General features: G+C 39.0%; 1 protein-coding gene across 2 annotated transcripts in view; it reads left to right on the forward strand.

Annotated features, from left to right (window-relative positions):
- The window catches only part of Tll1 (tolloid like 1), a 206,235-nt gene extending 189,441 nt beyond the window's left edge, over positions 1 to 16,794 (forward strand). For both annotated transcript variants that reach the window (XM_021170021.3, XM_085843944.1), the window contains 2 exons: positions 13,144 to 13,394; positions 14,720 to 16,794. In XM_021170021.3, the coding sequence (XP_021025680.1) occupies positions 13,144 to 13,394; positions 14,720 to 14,854 (386 nt within the window). In that variant the 3' untranslated portion in view covers positions 14,855 to 16,794. The remainder of the gene's footprint in view (positions 1 to 13,143; positions 13,395 to 14,719) is intronic.
- Positions 16,795 to 17,161: the final 367 nt, after the last annotated feature.

Raw genomic sequence — 17,161 nt, forward strand, 5'->3', positions numbered from 1 at the left:
ACTATTAATTATTAGACTATTAACATTAATGGTAGTTGATTATTTCTTTTAACAGTTTTTTAGAAAAATTAAACTACAGACATTTCCTATTAATTTTCTAGACAACTGGTATTTTAGATATAATCCTGTTAATTTGGCAAGTACCTAAGCTGTGGAAAAATTGGTGTCCCATTACACCTTCAGAATTTTTCTGATAGTTCAAAGTTGGTGGTTTTTAAATACACACATGCACATATATACACACACATGTACACACATGCATACCCACACAGGCACGCACACACACGTGCACCCACTCATGCACACACACATGCACACACACATGCACATACACATATTCACACACATACACCCACACACAAATGAATACACACACTACACACACATGCACACACATATTCACACACATACACACACACACAAATGAATACACACATGCTCACATGCACGCACACTCACGCACACAAATGTGCACACACATGAACACATACCCTTGCACACATACACATGCCTACACATATACACATGCACACACATGAAGCACTCACACATACATATGCATGCACACATGCATACACACATACACACGCACACATATATGCACACACAACTAGTCTGGAGGTTATTGACAGCTGTAAAGCCCACGACCCTTCTAGAATAGTTTGCGACTTCTACTCTTGTACTCTAGTACTTGTTGTTCATCATGAAAACAATTTACATCAATTCGCTCAAACTAATGATCAGCTGCATCATCTCCATTTTGCAGATGAAGAAACTGAAATTGTAGATAGCTAATTAATTTGCAAATGTTTGCAACCCAGTATCTAATCATGGATTTATTCTAATTTTGACCACCTCCAAACTTAATGTATCCCTCTCTAGAATGTTCTATCCATTTAAAACTGTAGATTTAAGACAGAAATGAATACAAATGTCATCACTCCTTGAGGCGGTAGGGAAAGACTACTTGTTGTTTAAATTACATAAATGAAATGGCAGGCTTGTTTTAGTTATTATCTATTTAAGTATCACAGTAACTAACCTCAATCAAGTGTTAAAGCAAACATAGAAATTGGGTATTATTCATTTGGTTCTGTCACTTTAAATATGAGGACTCTGAAGCTGAAACTTAAATATCAACCAAAGTGCCATAAATATCAGTGACAAAAGCCACTAGGATCCCAGCTTCCCCACTGTAGGTCTTTTTTTTCTGATTGATATTTCTGCTATGGTTTACATGTTTGCCTTTCCTGTTATTTATTTATTTATTATTTACTTACTTATTTATTTACATTGGCTTTTAAATGAATTATCTTGAAACTTTCTGTGTGGATTTCTTTTTCTGTGGTGTTGCAAAATATCACCTTGCATAAAGTAGTCTGCATTTCATCTGCTGGATACATCTCCTTAAACAACATTCTTTCTATTAAGTTTAGTTGTTATATAACTTCCGATCAAAATTTTGTTTTGGCATTTGCTCAGACAGTGTGATGGGTTAGTATTCTTTGGGGAAAAACAAACGATGGATTTATGGGAAAAATATAATTAAAGTTCCCAAAAGTTAACAGCTTACAGTGTAAGGTAAACTAAAATCCAACCTGGGATCACATCTGTTAACTTCATCACATGTGTAAAACACTTTTATGTTGCTTACCTCCTTCTAGAACAAATGCAATAGGTTTGTGGCCTCAATACATATCTTAATTTAACTAAGTGAATTTATTTTTCTATACACAATGTTAACTTTGGTTCCAAAAGAATTTAAAACTGCCAATTGCAATGTTATTGATATGCAGTTTGTTTTGTTTTGTGCTTTTTACAAAGTCCATACAATGGATGTGGATGTTGTGAGTAAGAGAACTTTGTTTCTCTCTGACAGTTAGTTAAAATTCAATTTTAATTTAATCCACTAGTTGAAAGAAACAAAATGTGAAAAAATCTGTATTCTGTAAGATATTCTGATGTTAAAAAAGAAGAAGGAGGAGTAGAAGAAGGAGAAGGAGGAGGAGAAGGGGGAGGAGGAGGAGGAGGAGGAAGAGGAGGAGAAGGAGAAAGGGAGGGGAAGGGTAGGGGGAGAGAGGGAAAGGGAGAGAGGAGAAAGACATATTTAATCTGTGGGTTTGCCTATCTGTATGATTTTTCTCTAGTATTAAAGATTTTATGGTTTGTCGGTGACATTTAAGACTCCAATACTAGGCCATCTTTCCATCACTGGAAAGAGAGGCCCATTGGACATGCAAACCTTATATGCCCCAGTACAGGGGAACACCAGGGCCAAAAATGGGAATGGGTGGGTAGGGAAGTGAGGGGGATGGTATGGGGGACTTTTGGGATAGCATTGGAAATGTAATTGAGGAAAATATGTAATAAAAAATATTTTAAAAAAAAGACTCCAATACTATGTTATCATGTCCTTTACAGAGAAAGTTGTTCACGTGGAGGTCAATTGAATTAGAATGGACTAGTAAAATCACTTATAGGTCAAATTACCAGATGCCTTCTGGAATCTTATACTACCAGGAAACAATCAAATATGTCTTTGCAAATTAATATGATATCTACTACATAGTTTCTCTTCCTAAGTTGATTTTCAATTTCTCAGACATGTGGATGAGGCTTTGGCTTATAAAGCACTGTTAAGCTATTGATTTAGAAGTACTATTGCTAACATCTTCAAGACTGGTTTTATATATTTTGGCTTGATAACTAAATTCAGACATTTATTGACAATATTTTGACTATATAAATTATCTTTTCTGGGAAAGGGTCTAATACTATTTTGGTTTGAGTTTGAAGAACCAGGAGAAGTCAAAAGTCAGTGAGATGCCTCACGATATATATTACTTTATGATGGATCGCTCTCAGGGCATCCACGTTTTACACCACTACATACATAATATTCCAATGATTAACAAACTATCACTGGGTGGACTGAATTTCCTCTTTGGGCTTTAATGATAAGAACAATTATTTTTACATTCATTAGTATGAGCAGAGATCTAGGGGCATCAAGGTATAAGTTGACCTGGTGACATGAAAGAGTTGATTTTAGTAGTATTTTACTCTGTTCTTAGACCAAAAGCCATATGACTTTTAACAGAAGCATGAGATAACAACCTTGTTATGCTTAGATTCATAAGCCTTTAAGTGTCTTTCCACTTTCTGTTCTATTTCCCTCCTACCTTAACTCTCCTTCTAAGACTGAAATGACAGATGACTTCTTGTGAATCAGGCATTCCAAAGCAGCATACCCCATGTCTCATGCCACCCACTCAACCCAGTTCTTCCTGACCCATGGAGCCATTGTCATTAAAGTGTTGACAGGCTTTGAAACTTGAAAACCATTTATCGGTCATGTCACACTTTAAAAATCAGCCGTGATTAAAATCAGGAACTTCAATCCACTTGTTCACACAATTCTACCTTGAAATCCGAAGTATGTCTACAATTGTTTTCTTCTTAATTCAATGTGGGGAAACTGCTTTGCCTGCATGTATATATGTGTACCACGCCATTCCTGGTGCTTGTGCAAGGCAGAAGAGGTCATCAGATGCCCTAGAACTGGAGTTACAGAAGGTTGTGATCCATTTGTAGGTGGTGAGAATTTAATTCAGATCTTCTGAAAGAGCAACCAGTTATCTTAACTATTGAGTCCCAAATAAGATGTGTTGTTCACGTGATGCTTTACAGGTCTTAATCATACATTTCCTTTCAGGTAGAAAACACTTCTAAAGCTATTGTTCTTTTTTTCTGTAGCTTTCAATAATGCACCTGAATATTTTCATGTACTTTCATAATCTGAATGAACTATTTAAGATAGCTTTTATCTATGAGTCATGTACCATTAAATTTTATGTATGGTTAGACCATCTAACATGAGCATTGGTGTGTGGTCTTGAAATGAAACCAGAGAATTTGGAATGTAACGCGGTGGTGGGGTGCAAGCTTTGCATGAGATGCTCTTTGTTCTATCCTGGATTTAGACCTATGTCATCTGACTTTTAAGGACTGTGGCACATAGAAAAGACTATGTTCTGAGAGTTGTATAAGAGTTACTCTAGGGAAGAAGAGTGTTTTGCTGCCAATGTATGATCCTGGGTGAATACAACCCCAAATCAGATGACAATTCCAGTCTTTAGGGGTAACTTCTTGACTGTGTTGTCTGATGGGTAAATGTCTGTAATAGTATTTATTTATATATGTCAGAATATTGAGGAAAAGGGGTTAGCTAACTGTCTGAGAAAGGCATTCTTGGGGATAGAAGTATAAAGTTCCCTGATTGAATAGCTGCCCTGGGGCAAAGCCCAAGGGTTGATTGATACTGTGCATTTAAATATAAGATCTGTGCTTCAGATTCAGAATATTAATCTAAATCATTACCAACCAGGTTTTGGGGGAGATGGCTCAGTCAGTAAATTGCTTATCTCCCAAGCATGAAGGCCTTAGTTCAGATCCCCAGTATTGTTAAATATCAGGCATTGTGCTACACAGTTCTCTAATTAGGTACTGAGGAGACAGAGAACATATCAGGTCTGCCAACCACACAGATATTTTGGCTAAGTCAGCCAAATTGATGAGATCCGGGCTCAGTACAAGATACTGTTTTAAAAAAACAGGCAGAGAATGGTTGAGAAAAACATCTAGTGTGTACACACATGCATCTTCACACATATACAAACAAGGTGAATAAAATAACACACCCCTCCCCCAAAAACAATATAGTTTAACAGCACAAGTTGAAATAAACTTCATAAATGTTGCTGCTGCCCAGTCATCCTCACTAAGGGATATCTTATGACCAATGGTGACATTGTTATGATGTGTTTTCATACACAGTGGTTTAGCATCCCACATCTTAAAACGTTTTTTTCTGGGGAGATCTCCTGGTATTAGCTTTGAAATCCCTCGTTCTGAGGATTGTCACATCCTTGGAAACTTCCCAGGTGTTGGTAGACACTCTACTTTTCCCCCAACCTCTTCACATCTCATTTTTTATCTCTGTGCTTACAAGTAGGTTTTTTGTTAGGCTGTTTTAGCCTCCTGGTGCTTCTTTTTTTTTTTTTTTTCCCAAAAGATTTATTTATTTGTTATTTATGTGAGTATACTGTAGCTGTCATCAGACACACCAGAAGAAGGCATCGGCTCCCATTACAGATGGTTGTGAGCTACCATGTGGTTGCTGGGAATTGAACTCATGACCTCTGGAAGAGCAGTCAGTGCTCTTAACTGCTGAGCCATCTCTCCAGCCCTTCCTGAATAACTTTTTTTTTTATTACATATTTTCCTCAATTACATTTCCAATACTATCCCAAAAGTCCCCCATAGCGCCCCCCACTTCCCTACCCACCCATTCCCATTCTTTTGGCCCTGGCATTCCCCTATATTGGGGCATATAAAGTTTGCAAGTCCAATGGGCCTCTCTTTCCATTGATGGCCGACTAGGCCATCTTTCGATACATATGCAGCTAGAGACAAGAGCTCCAGGGTTCTGGTTAGTACATCATGTTGTTCCAACAATAGGGTTGCAGATCCCTTTAGCTCCTTGGGTACTTTCTCTAGCTTCTCCATTGGGAGCCCTGTGATACATCCAATAGCTGACTGTGAACATCCACTCCTGTGTTTGCTAGGCCCCGGCATCGTCTCACAAGAGACAGCTATATTTGGTTCCTTTCAGCAAAATCTTGCTAGTGTATGCAATGGTGTCAGCGTTTAGAAGCTGATTATGGGACGGATCCCTGGATACAGCAGTCTCTAAATGGTCCATCCTTTCATCACAGCTACGAACTTTGTCTCTGTAACTCCTTCCCTGGGTGTTTTGTTCCCAATTCTAAGAAGGTGCACAGTGTCCACACTTTGGTCTTCATTCTTCTTGAGTTTCATGCGTTTATCAAATTGTATCTTATATCTTGGGTATCCTAAGTTTTGGGCTAATATCCACTTATCAATGAATACATATTGTGTGAGTTCTTTTGTGATTGTGTTACTTCACTCAAGATGATGCCCTCCAGGTCCATCTATTTGGCTAGGAATTTCATAAATTCATTCTTTTTAATAGCTGAGTAGTACTCCATTGTGTAAATGTACCATAATTTCTGTATCCATTCCTCTGTTGAGGGACATGTGGGTTCTTTCCAGCTTCTGGCTATTATAAATAGGGCTGCTATGAACATAGTGGAGCATGTGTCCTTTTTACCGGTTGGGACATCTTCTGGATATATGCCCAGGAGAGGTATTGCTGGATCCTCCGGTAGTACTATGTCCAATTTTCTAAGGAACCGCCCTACTGATTTCCAAAGTGGTTGTACAAGCTTGCAATCCCACCAACAATGGAGGAGTGTTCCTCTTTCTCCACATCCTCGCCAGCATCTGCTGTCACCTGAATTTTTGATCTTAGCCATTCTGACTGGTGTGAGATGGAATCTCAGGGTTGTTTTGATTTACATTTCCCTGATGATTAAGGATGTTGAACATTTTTTCAGGTGCTTCTCTGCCATTCGGTATTCCTCAGGTGAGAATTCTTTGTTCAGTTCTGAGCCCCATTTTTTAATGGGGTTATTTGACTTTCTGGAGTCCACCTTCTTGAGTTCTTTATATATATTGGATATTAGTCCCTTATCTGATTTAGGATAGGTGAAGATCCTTTCCCAATCTGTTGGTGGTTTTTTTGTCTTATTGATGGTGTCTTTAGCCTTGCAGAAGCTTTGTAGTTTCATGAGGTCCCACTTGTCAATTCTCGATCTTACAGCACAAGCCATTACTGTTCTATTCAGGAATTTTTCCCCTGTGCCCATATCTTCAAGGCTTTTCCCCACTTTCTCCTCTATAAGTTTCAGTGTCTCTGGTTTTATGTGAAGTTCCTTGATCCACTTAGATTTGACCTTAGTACAAGGAGATAGGAATGGATCGATTCGCATTCTTCTACATGTTAACAACCAGTTGTGCCAGCACCAATTGTTGAAAATGCTGTCTTTCTTCCACTGGATGTTTTTAGCTCCCTTGTCGAAGATCAAGTGACCATAGGTGTGTGGGTTCATTTCTGGGTCTTCAATTCTATTCCATTGGTCTATTTGTCTGTCACTATACCAGTACCATGCAGTTTTTATCACAATTGCTCTGTAGTAGAGCTTTAGGTCCGGCATGGTGATTCCACCAGAGGTTCTTTTATCCTTGAGAAGAGTTTTTGCTATCCTAGGTTTTTTGTTATTCCAGATGAATTTGCAGATTGCACTTTCTAATTCGTTGAAGAATTGATTTGGAATTTTGATGGGGATTGCATTGAATCTGTAGATTGCTTTTGGCAAGATAGCCATTTTTACAATGTTGATCCTGCCAATCCATGAGCATGGGAGATCTTTCCATCTTCTGAGATCTTCTATAATTTCTTTCTTCAGAGACTTGAAGTTTTTATTATACAGATCTTTCACTTCCTTAGTTAGAGTCACGCCAAGATATTTTATATTATTTGTGACTATTGAGAAGGGTGTTGTTTCCCTAATTTCTTTCTCAGCCTGTTTATTCTTTGTGTAGAGAAAGGCCATTGATTTGTTTGAGTTAATTTTATATCCAGCTACTTCACCGAAGCTGATTATCAGGCTTAGGAGTTCTCTGGTGGAATTTTTAGGGTCACTTATATATACTATCATATCATCTGCAAAAAGTGATATTTTGACTTCATCTTTTCCAATTTGTATCCCTTTGATCTCCTTTTGTTGTCGAATTGCTCTGGCTAGGACTTCAAGTACAATGTTGAATAGGTATGGAGAAAGTGGACAGCCTTGTCTAGTCCCTGATTTTAGAGGGATTGCTTCAAGCTTCTCACCATTTACTTTGATGTTGGCTACTGGTTTGCTGTAGATTGCTTTTATCATGTTTAGGTATGGGCCTTGAATTCCTGATCTTTCCAAGACTTTTATCATGAATGGGTGTTGGATCTTGTCAAATGCTTTTTCCGCATCTAACGAGATGACCATGTGGTTTTTGTCTTTGAGTTTGTTTATATACTGGATTACGTTGATGGATTTCCGTATATTGAACCATCCCTGCATCCCTGGGATGAAACCTACTTGGTCAGGATGGATGATTGTTTTGATGTGTTCTTGGATTCGGTTAGCAAGAACTTTATTGAGGATTTTTGCATCAATATTCATAAGGGATATTGGTCTGAAGTTTTCTATCTTTGTTGGGTCTTTTTGTGGTTTAGGTATCAGAGTAATTGTGGCTTCATAGAATGAGTTGGGTAGAGTACCTTCTGTTTCTATTTTGTGGAATAGTTTGTGAAGAACTGGGATTAGATCTTCTTTGAAGGTCTGATAGAACTCTGCACTAAACCCATCTGGTCCTGGGCTTTTTTTAGTTGGGAGACTATTAATGACTGCTTCTATTTCTTTGGGGGATATAGGGCTGTTTAGATCATTAACCTGATCTTGATTCAACTTTGGTACCTGGTATCTGTCTAGGAACTTCTCCATTTCATCCAGGTTCTCCAGTTTTGTTGAGTATAGCCTTTGGTAGAAGGATCTGATGGTGTTTTGGATGTCTTCAGGATCTGTTGTTATGTCTCCTTTTTCATTTCTGATTTTGTTAATTAGGATGCTTTCCCTGTGCCCTCTAGTGAGTCTGGCTAAGGGTTCATCTATCTTGTTGATTTTCTCAAAGAACCAGCTCCTTGATTGGTTGATTCTTTGGATAGTTTTTCTTGTTTCCACTTGGTTGATTTCACCCCTGAGTTTGATTATTTCCTGCCATCTACTCCTCTTGGGTGAATTTGCTTCCTTTTGTTCTAGTGCTTTTAGGTGTGTTGTCAAGCTGCTAATGTGTGCTCTCTCTAGTTTCCTTTTGGAGGCACTCAGAGCTATGAGTTTTCCTCTTAGAAATGCTTTCATTGCGTCCCATAAGTTTGGGTATGTTGTGGCTTCATTTTCATTGAACTCTAAAAAGTCCTTAATTTCTTTCTTTATTCCTTCCTTGACCAAGGTATCATTGAGAAGAGTGTTGTTCAGTTTCCACGTGAAGGTTGGCTTTCTATTATTTATTTTGTTATTGAAGATCAGCCTTAGGCCATGGTGATCTGATAGGATGCATGGGACAATTTCAATATTTTTATATCTGTTGAGGCCTGCTTTGTGACCAATTATGTGGTCAATTTTGGAGAAGGTACCATCAGGTGCTGAGAAGAAGGTATATCCTTTTGTTTTAGGATAGAATGTTCTGTAGATATCTGCCAGATCCATTTGATTCATAATTTCTCTTAGTTTCACTGTGTCCCTGTTTAGTTTCTGTTTCCATGATCTGTCCATTGGTGAAAGTGGTGTGTTGAAGTCTCCCACTATTATTGTATGAGGTGCAATGTGTGTTTTGAGCTTTACTAAAGTTTCTTTAATGAATGTGGCTGCCTTTGTCTTTGGAGCATAGATATTCAGGATTGATAGTTCCTCTTGGAGGATTTTACCTTTGATGAGTATGAAGTGTCCCTCCCTGTATTTTTTAATGACTTTGGGTTGGAAGTCAATCTTATCAGATATTAGAATGGCTACTCCAGCTTGTTTCTTCAAGCTATTTGCTTGGAAAATTGTTTTCCAGCCTTTCATTCTGAGGTAGTGTCTATCCTTTTCTCTGAGATGAGTTTCCTGTAAGCAGCAAAATGTTGGGTCTTGTTTGTGTAGCCAGTTTGTTAGTCTATGTCTTTTTATCGGGGAGTTGAGTCCATTGATATTAAGAGATATTAAGGAAAAGTAATTGTTGTTTCCTGTTATTTTTGTTGTTAAAGTTGGCATTTTGTTCTTGTGGCTGTCTTCTTTTAGGTTTGTTGAGGGATTACCTTCTTGTTGTTTCTAGGGCGTGGTTCCTGTCCTTGTATTGGTTTTTTTCTGTTATTATCCTTTGAAGGGCTGGATTCGTGGAGAGATAATGTGTGAATTTGGTTTTGTCGTGGAATACTTTGGTTTCTCCATCTATGGTAATTGAGAGTTTGGCTGGGTATTGTAGCCTGGGCTGGAATTTCTGTTCTTTTAGTGTCTGTATAACATCCGTCCAGGATCTTCTGGCTTTCATAGTCTCTGGTGAAAAATCTGGTGTAATTCTGATAGGCTTGCCTTTATATGTTACTTGGCCTTTTTCTCTTACTGCTTTTAGTATTCTATCTTTATTTAGAGCATTTGTTGCTCTGATTATTATGTGTCGGGAGGTATTTCTTTTCTGGTCCAGTCTATTTGGAGTTCTGTAGGCTTCTTGTATGTTCATGGGCATCTCTTTCTTTAGATTTGGGAAGTTTTCTTCTATAATTTTGTTGAAGATGTTTGCTGGTCCTTTGAGTTGAAAATCTTCATTCTCATCCACTCTTATTATCCGTAGGTTTGGTCTTCTCATTGCGTCCTGTATTTCTTGGATGTTTTGAGTTAGGATCTTTTTGCATTTTACATTTTCCTTGATTGTTGTGCCGATGTTCTCTATGGAATCTTCTGCACCTGAGATTCTCTCTTCCATCTCTTGTATTCTGTTGCTGATGCTCGTATCTATGGTTCCAGATTTCTTTCCTAGGGTTTCTATCTCCAGTGTTGCCTCATTTTGGGTTTTCTTTATTGTGTCTACTTCCCTTTTTAGGTCTAGTATGGTTTTGTTCATTTCCATCATCTGTTTGGATGTGTTTTCCTGTTTTTCTGTAAGGACTTCTACCTGTTTGATTATGTTATCGTGTTTTTCTTTAAGGATTTGTAACTCTTTAGCAGTGTTCTCCTGCAATTCTTTAAGGGATTTTTGTGCTTTCTCTTTATTGTCTTCTACCTGTTTAGCAGTGTTCTCCTGCATTTCTTTAAGTGTGTTATTAAAATCCTTCTTGAAGTTCTCTATCATCATCAGGAGATATGCTTTTAAATCCGTGTCTAGCTTTTCCGGTGTGTTGGGGTGCCCTGGACTGGGCGAAGTGGGGGTGCTGGGTTCTGATGATGGTGAGTGGTCTTGGTTTCTGTTAGTAAGATTATTACGTTTACCTTTCGCCATCTGGTAATCTCTGGGGTTAGTTGTTATCGTTGTCACTGTTTAAAGATTGGAGCAGAAGCTGTGTTCCACTCACCAGCAGTCTCTAAATCCTGCGGCGGGGATCGTGGGTAGCTGATGGTACCCCGGTGCTGGTCCAGCTGGAAGAGGCCTGTGGTCCTACACAGGCCGTTTTTCTGCTTCCCTAACTAATGCAGTCTCTGGTCCCGCGTGCAATTGGAATGGAGCAGAAGCTGTGTTCCACTCTCCAGAAGTCTTAAGATCCTGTGGTGGGTGTTGTGGGTAGCTGGTGAGTGTCAGCCGACCCTGCGCCCCAGCTGCCCTGGTGCTTTTCTGACCGGAAGAGGGTTGTGGCCCTATGTAGGCCGGATTTCTCCCTCCCCAACCAGAGCAGTCTCAGGTCCCGCGTGATTGGACTGGAACAGAAGCTGTGTTCCACTCACCAGCAGTCCCAAAATCCTGCGGCGGGGGTCGTGGGTAGCTGGCGGGTGTCAGGCAACCCTGCGCTCCCGCTACCCCGGCGCTGATCCGGCAGGATGAGGCCTGTGGCCCTACTCAGGCCGGTTTCTGCTTCCCTAACTAATGCAGTCTCAGGTCCCGCGCAATTGGATTGGAGCAGAAGCTGTGTTCCACTCACCAGCAGTCCCAAAATCCTGCGGCGGGGGTCGTGGGTAGCTGGCGGGTGTCAGGCAACCCTGCGCTCCCGCTACCCTGGTGCTGATCTGGCCGGATGAGGCCTGTGGCCCTACTCAGGCCGGTTTCTGCTTCCCTAACTAATGCAGTCTCAGGTCCCGCGCAATTGGATTGGAGCAGAAGCTGTGTTCCACTCACCAGCAGTCCCAAAATCCTGCGGCAGGGGTTGTGGGTAGCTGGAGGGTGTCAGGCAACCCTGCGCTCCTGCTACCCCGGCGCTGATCTGGCCGGATGTGGCCTGTGGCCCTACTCAGGCCGATTTCTGCTTCCCTAACTAATGCAGTCTCAGGTCCCGCGCAATTGGATTGGAGCTGAAGCTGTGTTCCACTCACCAGCAGTCCCAAAATCCTGCTGCGGGGGTCGTAGGTATCTGGCGGGTGTCAGGCAACCCTGCGCTCCCGCTACCCCGGCGCTGATCCAGCCGGATGAGGCCTGTGGCCCTACTCAGGCCGATTTCTGCTTCCCTAACTAATGCAGTCTCAGGTCCCGCGCAATTGGATTGGAGCTGAAGCTGTGTTCCACTCACCAGCAGTCCCAAAATCCTGCGGTGGGGGTCGTAGGTATCTGGCGGGTGTCAGGCAACCCTGCGCTCCCGCTACCCCAGCGCTGATCCTCCTGGTGCTTCTATTTGATCTATTGCATAGTAAATTGAAGCCTCTGACTACAGTGAACTACTAAAAATTTTGGGAAACGTTCCTTTCCCTGAATTAGATAAGCTAAGAGATTCTATTTTCACATCTTTGTTTCTTTGATGTATTTTCTATGAGTAATGACAGCAGTGTGCACAACTGACTTGCATTTCCCTAAATAACTGAGACTAAAATATTGTTATAGCAAATACTTCAATTATACCTAGACTGATTATGTGATAAATTGTATATACTTTTGCTGATTGTGTAAGATAATAGTACTACTCAAACAATATTATTGTACATGCATAATAATGTTATATATATTATATAAAGTTCTATATAGCAAATATATAAATAGCTTTATATGCTTTGATAATTTTTCAGATTACTTTTTTATTGAATTCTAAGTTTTGATTATGAAAAGAATGATTTGGAATTAAAAACATTATTAGGTGTATCTTCTGTAATTCTATTGAGCAAATTTTGTGACAGGTAGTTTTCTAGGTGTCCTTTGTGTATTACATTTTATAAACACACAAAGATTGGTGCCATTATCATATGCACTTTGTCTTTGGGAAAATGAGGATCACAGACATAATCTTGATTGCTCATAGTCTCATAGTTAGATGTTTAAGCTAGTTTCCTAAGCTATAAAGACTATGTGTGGTATTCCTGCCTATACATATGACATGGTCTGATTTTCTAGTCACAAACACAAACCTAATCCTAAATGTGGAAACAGGTGTAAGAGGTTGGATGGACTCCGCTGAAACAGAGGCTGGACAGTGGACACTCATTAAGCTTATTCATTTCTTTCCTTGGGCAGAATGTGGTGGTCGATTGAAAGCAGAGTCGAAGCCTAGAGACCTGTACTCCCATGCTCAGTTTGGTGATAATAACTACCCAGGACAACTGGACTGTGAATGGTTGTTGGTGTCAGAACGAGGATCTCGACTTGAATTGTCCTTCCAGACATTCGAAGTAGAAGAAGAAGCTGACTGTGGCTATGACTATGTTGAAGTCTTTGATGGTCTCAGTTCAAAAGCTGTGGGTCTTGGTAGATTCTGTGGGTCAGGGGTAAGTATGCCACCAACAGGATCCCATAATCAATTAATGAGAAGCCTGTTAATCAGCGGTTGGTGTATATATTTACAAACTGGAAACATTTTTGAAATAAAGTCATAATTTATGATTAGCAGTGGCTCAACAAAAATAAATGTGGCTCACCTACCTTCCTATTTCTCCACATCTAATAAGTTTACATTATCATTTGTGTGAACATATGAACTTAGCTGTTCCAGTTTCTTGTCACTTTCCACATTCTAACTTTTCATTGTGCAGTGAATATTTAAATGATTAATAATCCAAAACCAACATATACAAGTACAGAGCCTTGACAATGTTATTCCTTCTGAATTTAAAGCTTAAGAGAAAAGAAAAAAATCCATTATTTCTCTAGTTGACAATCCATTCTTTGATGGTTCAAAGGTTAAGAGCACTGATTTCTCTTTCAAAGTTCCTGAGTTCAATTCCCAGCAACCCAGAACACATGGTGGTTCACAGTCATGTGTAATGGGATCTGATGCCTTGCATGGATGTATAACACTCATATACAATAGGTAGGTAGGTAGGTAGGTAGATAGATAGATAGATAGATAGATAGATAGATAGATAGATAGATAGATAGATAGATCTGGTCAGAGTGGCATGTCCAGCTACGAGAATAGGCCCAGCATTGCAGAATGCTCCTCCACTGCTCTGCATGCAGAGGTACAGTGCAGAGACAGGTAGGGGAGAGTCCACATGAGAAGCTAGAATGGAGACACTCTGGTTTTCCCTATCTCCCCCAGGACTGACTACATTCAAAGTTAGACCATTCTCATGTTTATTTTGCTTGAAATGACAATAGCCTCAACTTTCTGAGTGTTAACTCCTATCTATGAATTAAATAATAATAATGATGATGATGATAATAATAATAACCAAACTTCTACCAAAATAATATATGTAATAAAAAAGCTTCATAGAATATTTTAGACTATTAAAATGGAGAAAATGAAGAGTTAGATTACACAAGTGGCTCAGTTTACAATAACAACTGAATATCTTTTTATTGTTTTGCAATCTTTTTTTAACAAATAAATGAAAAGAAGATAGATTAAAATTTTGAAAAAATACCAAAATCTTAATGAAAATTCTGAAATTTGTGTTTGAACTAAAATGTCTTCAAAATATGAGATCTTGGGTATGCCATTTCCTCCCTAAATCTCATGTTTGTGGGAATAAATCCAACAGAGTACTTTGCTAGGTTGTTGGATGGGATGTGTGGTTAGTACACACACATGACATGGAACAGTGGCCCAGTCTCCTCTCATGCCTGCTTTATTTGCTTCTTCTTTCAGCCACCAGAAGAAATCTATTCAATTGGAGATGTGGCTTTGATTCATTTCCACACAGATGACACTATCAACAAGAAAGGATTTTATATAAGATATAAAAGTATAAGATACCCGGAAACAATGCATGCCAAGAACTAATGTCGAACCTCCCTCAGAACAGAAAGGAATGTGCATATGGAAAGAAGACATTTTTAAAATAGACAATATTAATACAATTGTTTTATATAATGAATTTGAGCAAAAGAAACCTGCAAGATTAGAGTTATCTCTGAAGTGAAAGAGAACTTTACAGAAAACCTGATTGGCATTGCAAGGATGTTTGAAAGTCATGCTTGTTCAAGGAAGATTAACAGCTTGAAATAGATGCTTCACATTTTGGACAGTTCATTTAATGAGCTGTGATTCTCTGGAGTGATTTCTTGACTACTTTTTCAAGATCTGGGGACGTAGAAATGATGGGACGGATCATAGCTTGGAAACCCACTTCTTGGGTCTTAGCATGTTTGCTTAGACTCTGTAGGTCAGACACAGTGTAAACCAAATTCATGTAAAGTGATGTGGAATAGTGGTCTTTGGAAGGTGGTTCATCATTTAAATGTAGGTATGTGCTTGTGCGTATGTTCACATATGCAAGTGTGTGTGTGTGTGAGTGTGTGTGTGTGTGTGTATGTGTGTGCGCACGTGTGTGTTTGGAAACTGGAATATTTCATCTTCATTATTTTCAAATGCAGGCCAGCTTAACCTGTTCACACAAATGATTTTGTGACCACTTCATTGTATCTATATCTTGAGAAGTTTGAAATATCTATAGTGTGTACAATGCAGTTAATCCCTAGATATATTTAATTACTGGATAATACCCAGTTCACTAGTAAACTCATTTCTCTCTGGGGAAGTGCTGAATAGTCACACCAAATTCAAGAAACTCACCATGTCTTATAAACCTTTAAGATAAAATTCCAACGAGGTGTGTGCAGCCATCTTCCAAATGACTGCCTGGATGTTTCTTATTCCAGTTACTACTGCTGCTGCTATTGGTCTTTCTTTTATTGTTAATGTGTTGATATGTTGTTATTATTATGGTTATTATTATTGATGTTACTATATTTAAAAATGATGAGATGAAGTGGAAGTAGAGTTTGGGAGAAATGAAATCTCTTTTTTTGTTCTCTTCTTGAAATTCAGTTTCAAAAATACAATATTGGGTGGCAAATGATTTGTTTCTGACATATTTCCTATGGTGCTATTCCATAAACATCAAAACAGCAGCAACAACTAGTTTCTAACCTTTGAACCAAATGCCTGTGTACTATGAATGCCTCTTTCTATGTGGCTCGCAAAGGAGACTTGAGACTTTTTAGATATTTCAAGAGTGTATCATGGCAAGGACAAAGCTGTCCTGTGGGGCAACTACTTCCAATGCCTTAGAATTCCTGCACATAATCAAACACATCTGCTTAAAGTCAAGCCTCTTGATGTATTGACCATCATAGCATATGTCAATCAGGAACTCCAAGAAGAAAATTCATTTCCATAACAGATATTGGATATCTGCAGATACATGTGTACATCCAAATCTGCTGTTGCTGTAGAAATGTAATTTTAGAACAAACTTTTGCTTTATAGCGCTGTGTGTTTTTAATATTAATGTGTGTATATGTGAGACTCTGAGTGAGGGAGTGTGCTAGAAGGTAAAGAGCTATAGGTGGTTGACAAATTTAATTCTGTGTGCCAAGTTGTCCTGGAACTGTATATGAAGTAGTGCCGTGCTAAAGTTTAATGGACGTATAATGGATAATCCTAATCACCATCTATCCTATCAGAGAAAGGCTCTTTGCCATAGACCATCTATTTTGAATTTTTATGTTAATGTGAGTTGCTGTGCAAAGGAGCTTCTGTTTTTCCTCTTAATTGTTCATGAACACTGATTGTCTGACAAATGAGGTATATTTCTTTATTTTTACAAAATTAAACTCTACATCTAGATATAACAATTTTACTTTTCTCATTCTTCCCTTGAACAATCTTTCTCTACTTAAGATGTGTGAAGTGTAAGTACAGTTTTGGAACCAGTGTTTGGATCTCACTGAATGTGGCCTTCAAACTATGTAACTGTTGCCTCTAATGTAGACAAGCCACTCTGTGGAAATTATGTGTTTCGGTAACTTCTTCCATATTTTATCACTCGTCTCCAGCTACCCAAGGTACACCCACACTGAAGGGAAGAAAAGAAAAAGGCATCCACCCAGAAAGTGTTTTGCACTGTTTCAGGCCTTGTGTAGGCAGGAGCAAGCTTCCACACTCTGTGTGTGCTTCTTTTCAGTGATGCTGAATTAAACCATGCAATAATAGGAGGCCTAGAGATATCATGTTGCTTCCCAGGGCAACAGATGAAGTTATATGTAGAAACTCAGTCTGTGTGCTGTCAAAATCTGTGCTTATTTT

This window comes from Mus caroli, unplaced genomic scaffold, assembly GCF_978045245.1.
Source record: "Mus caroli unplaced genomic scaffold, Mus_caroli_1 scaffold_10, whole genome shotgun sequence".
NCBI classification, from domain to species: Eukaryota; Metazoa; Chordata; class Mammalia; order Rodentia; family Muridae; genus Mus; species Mus caroli.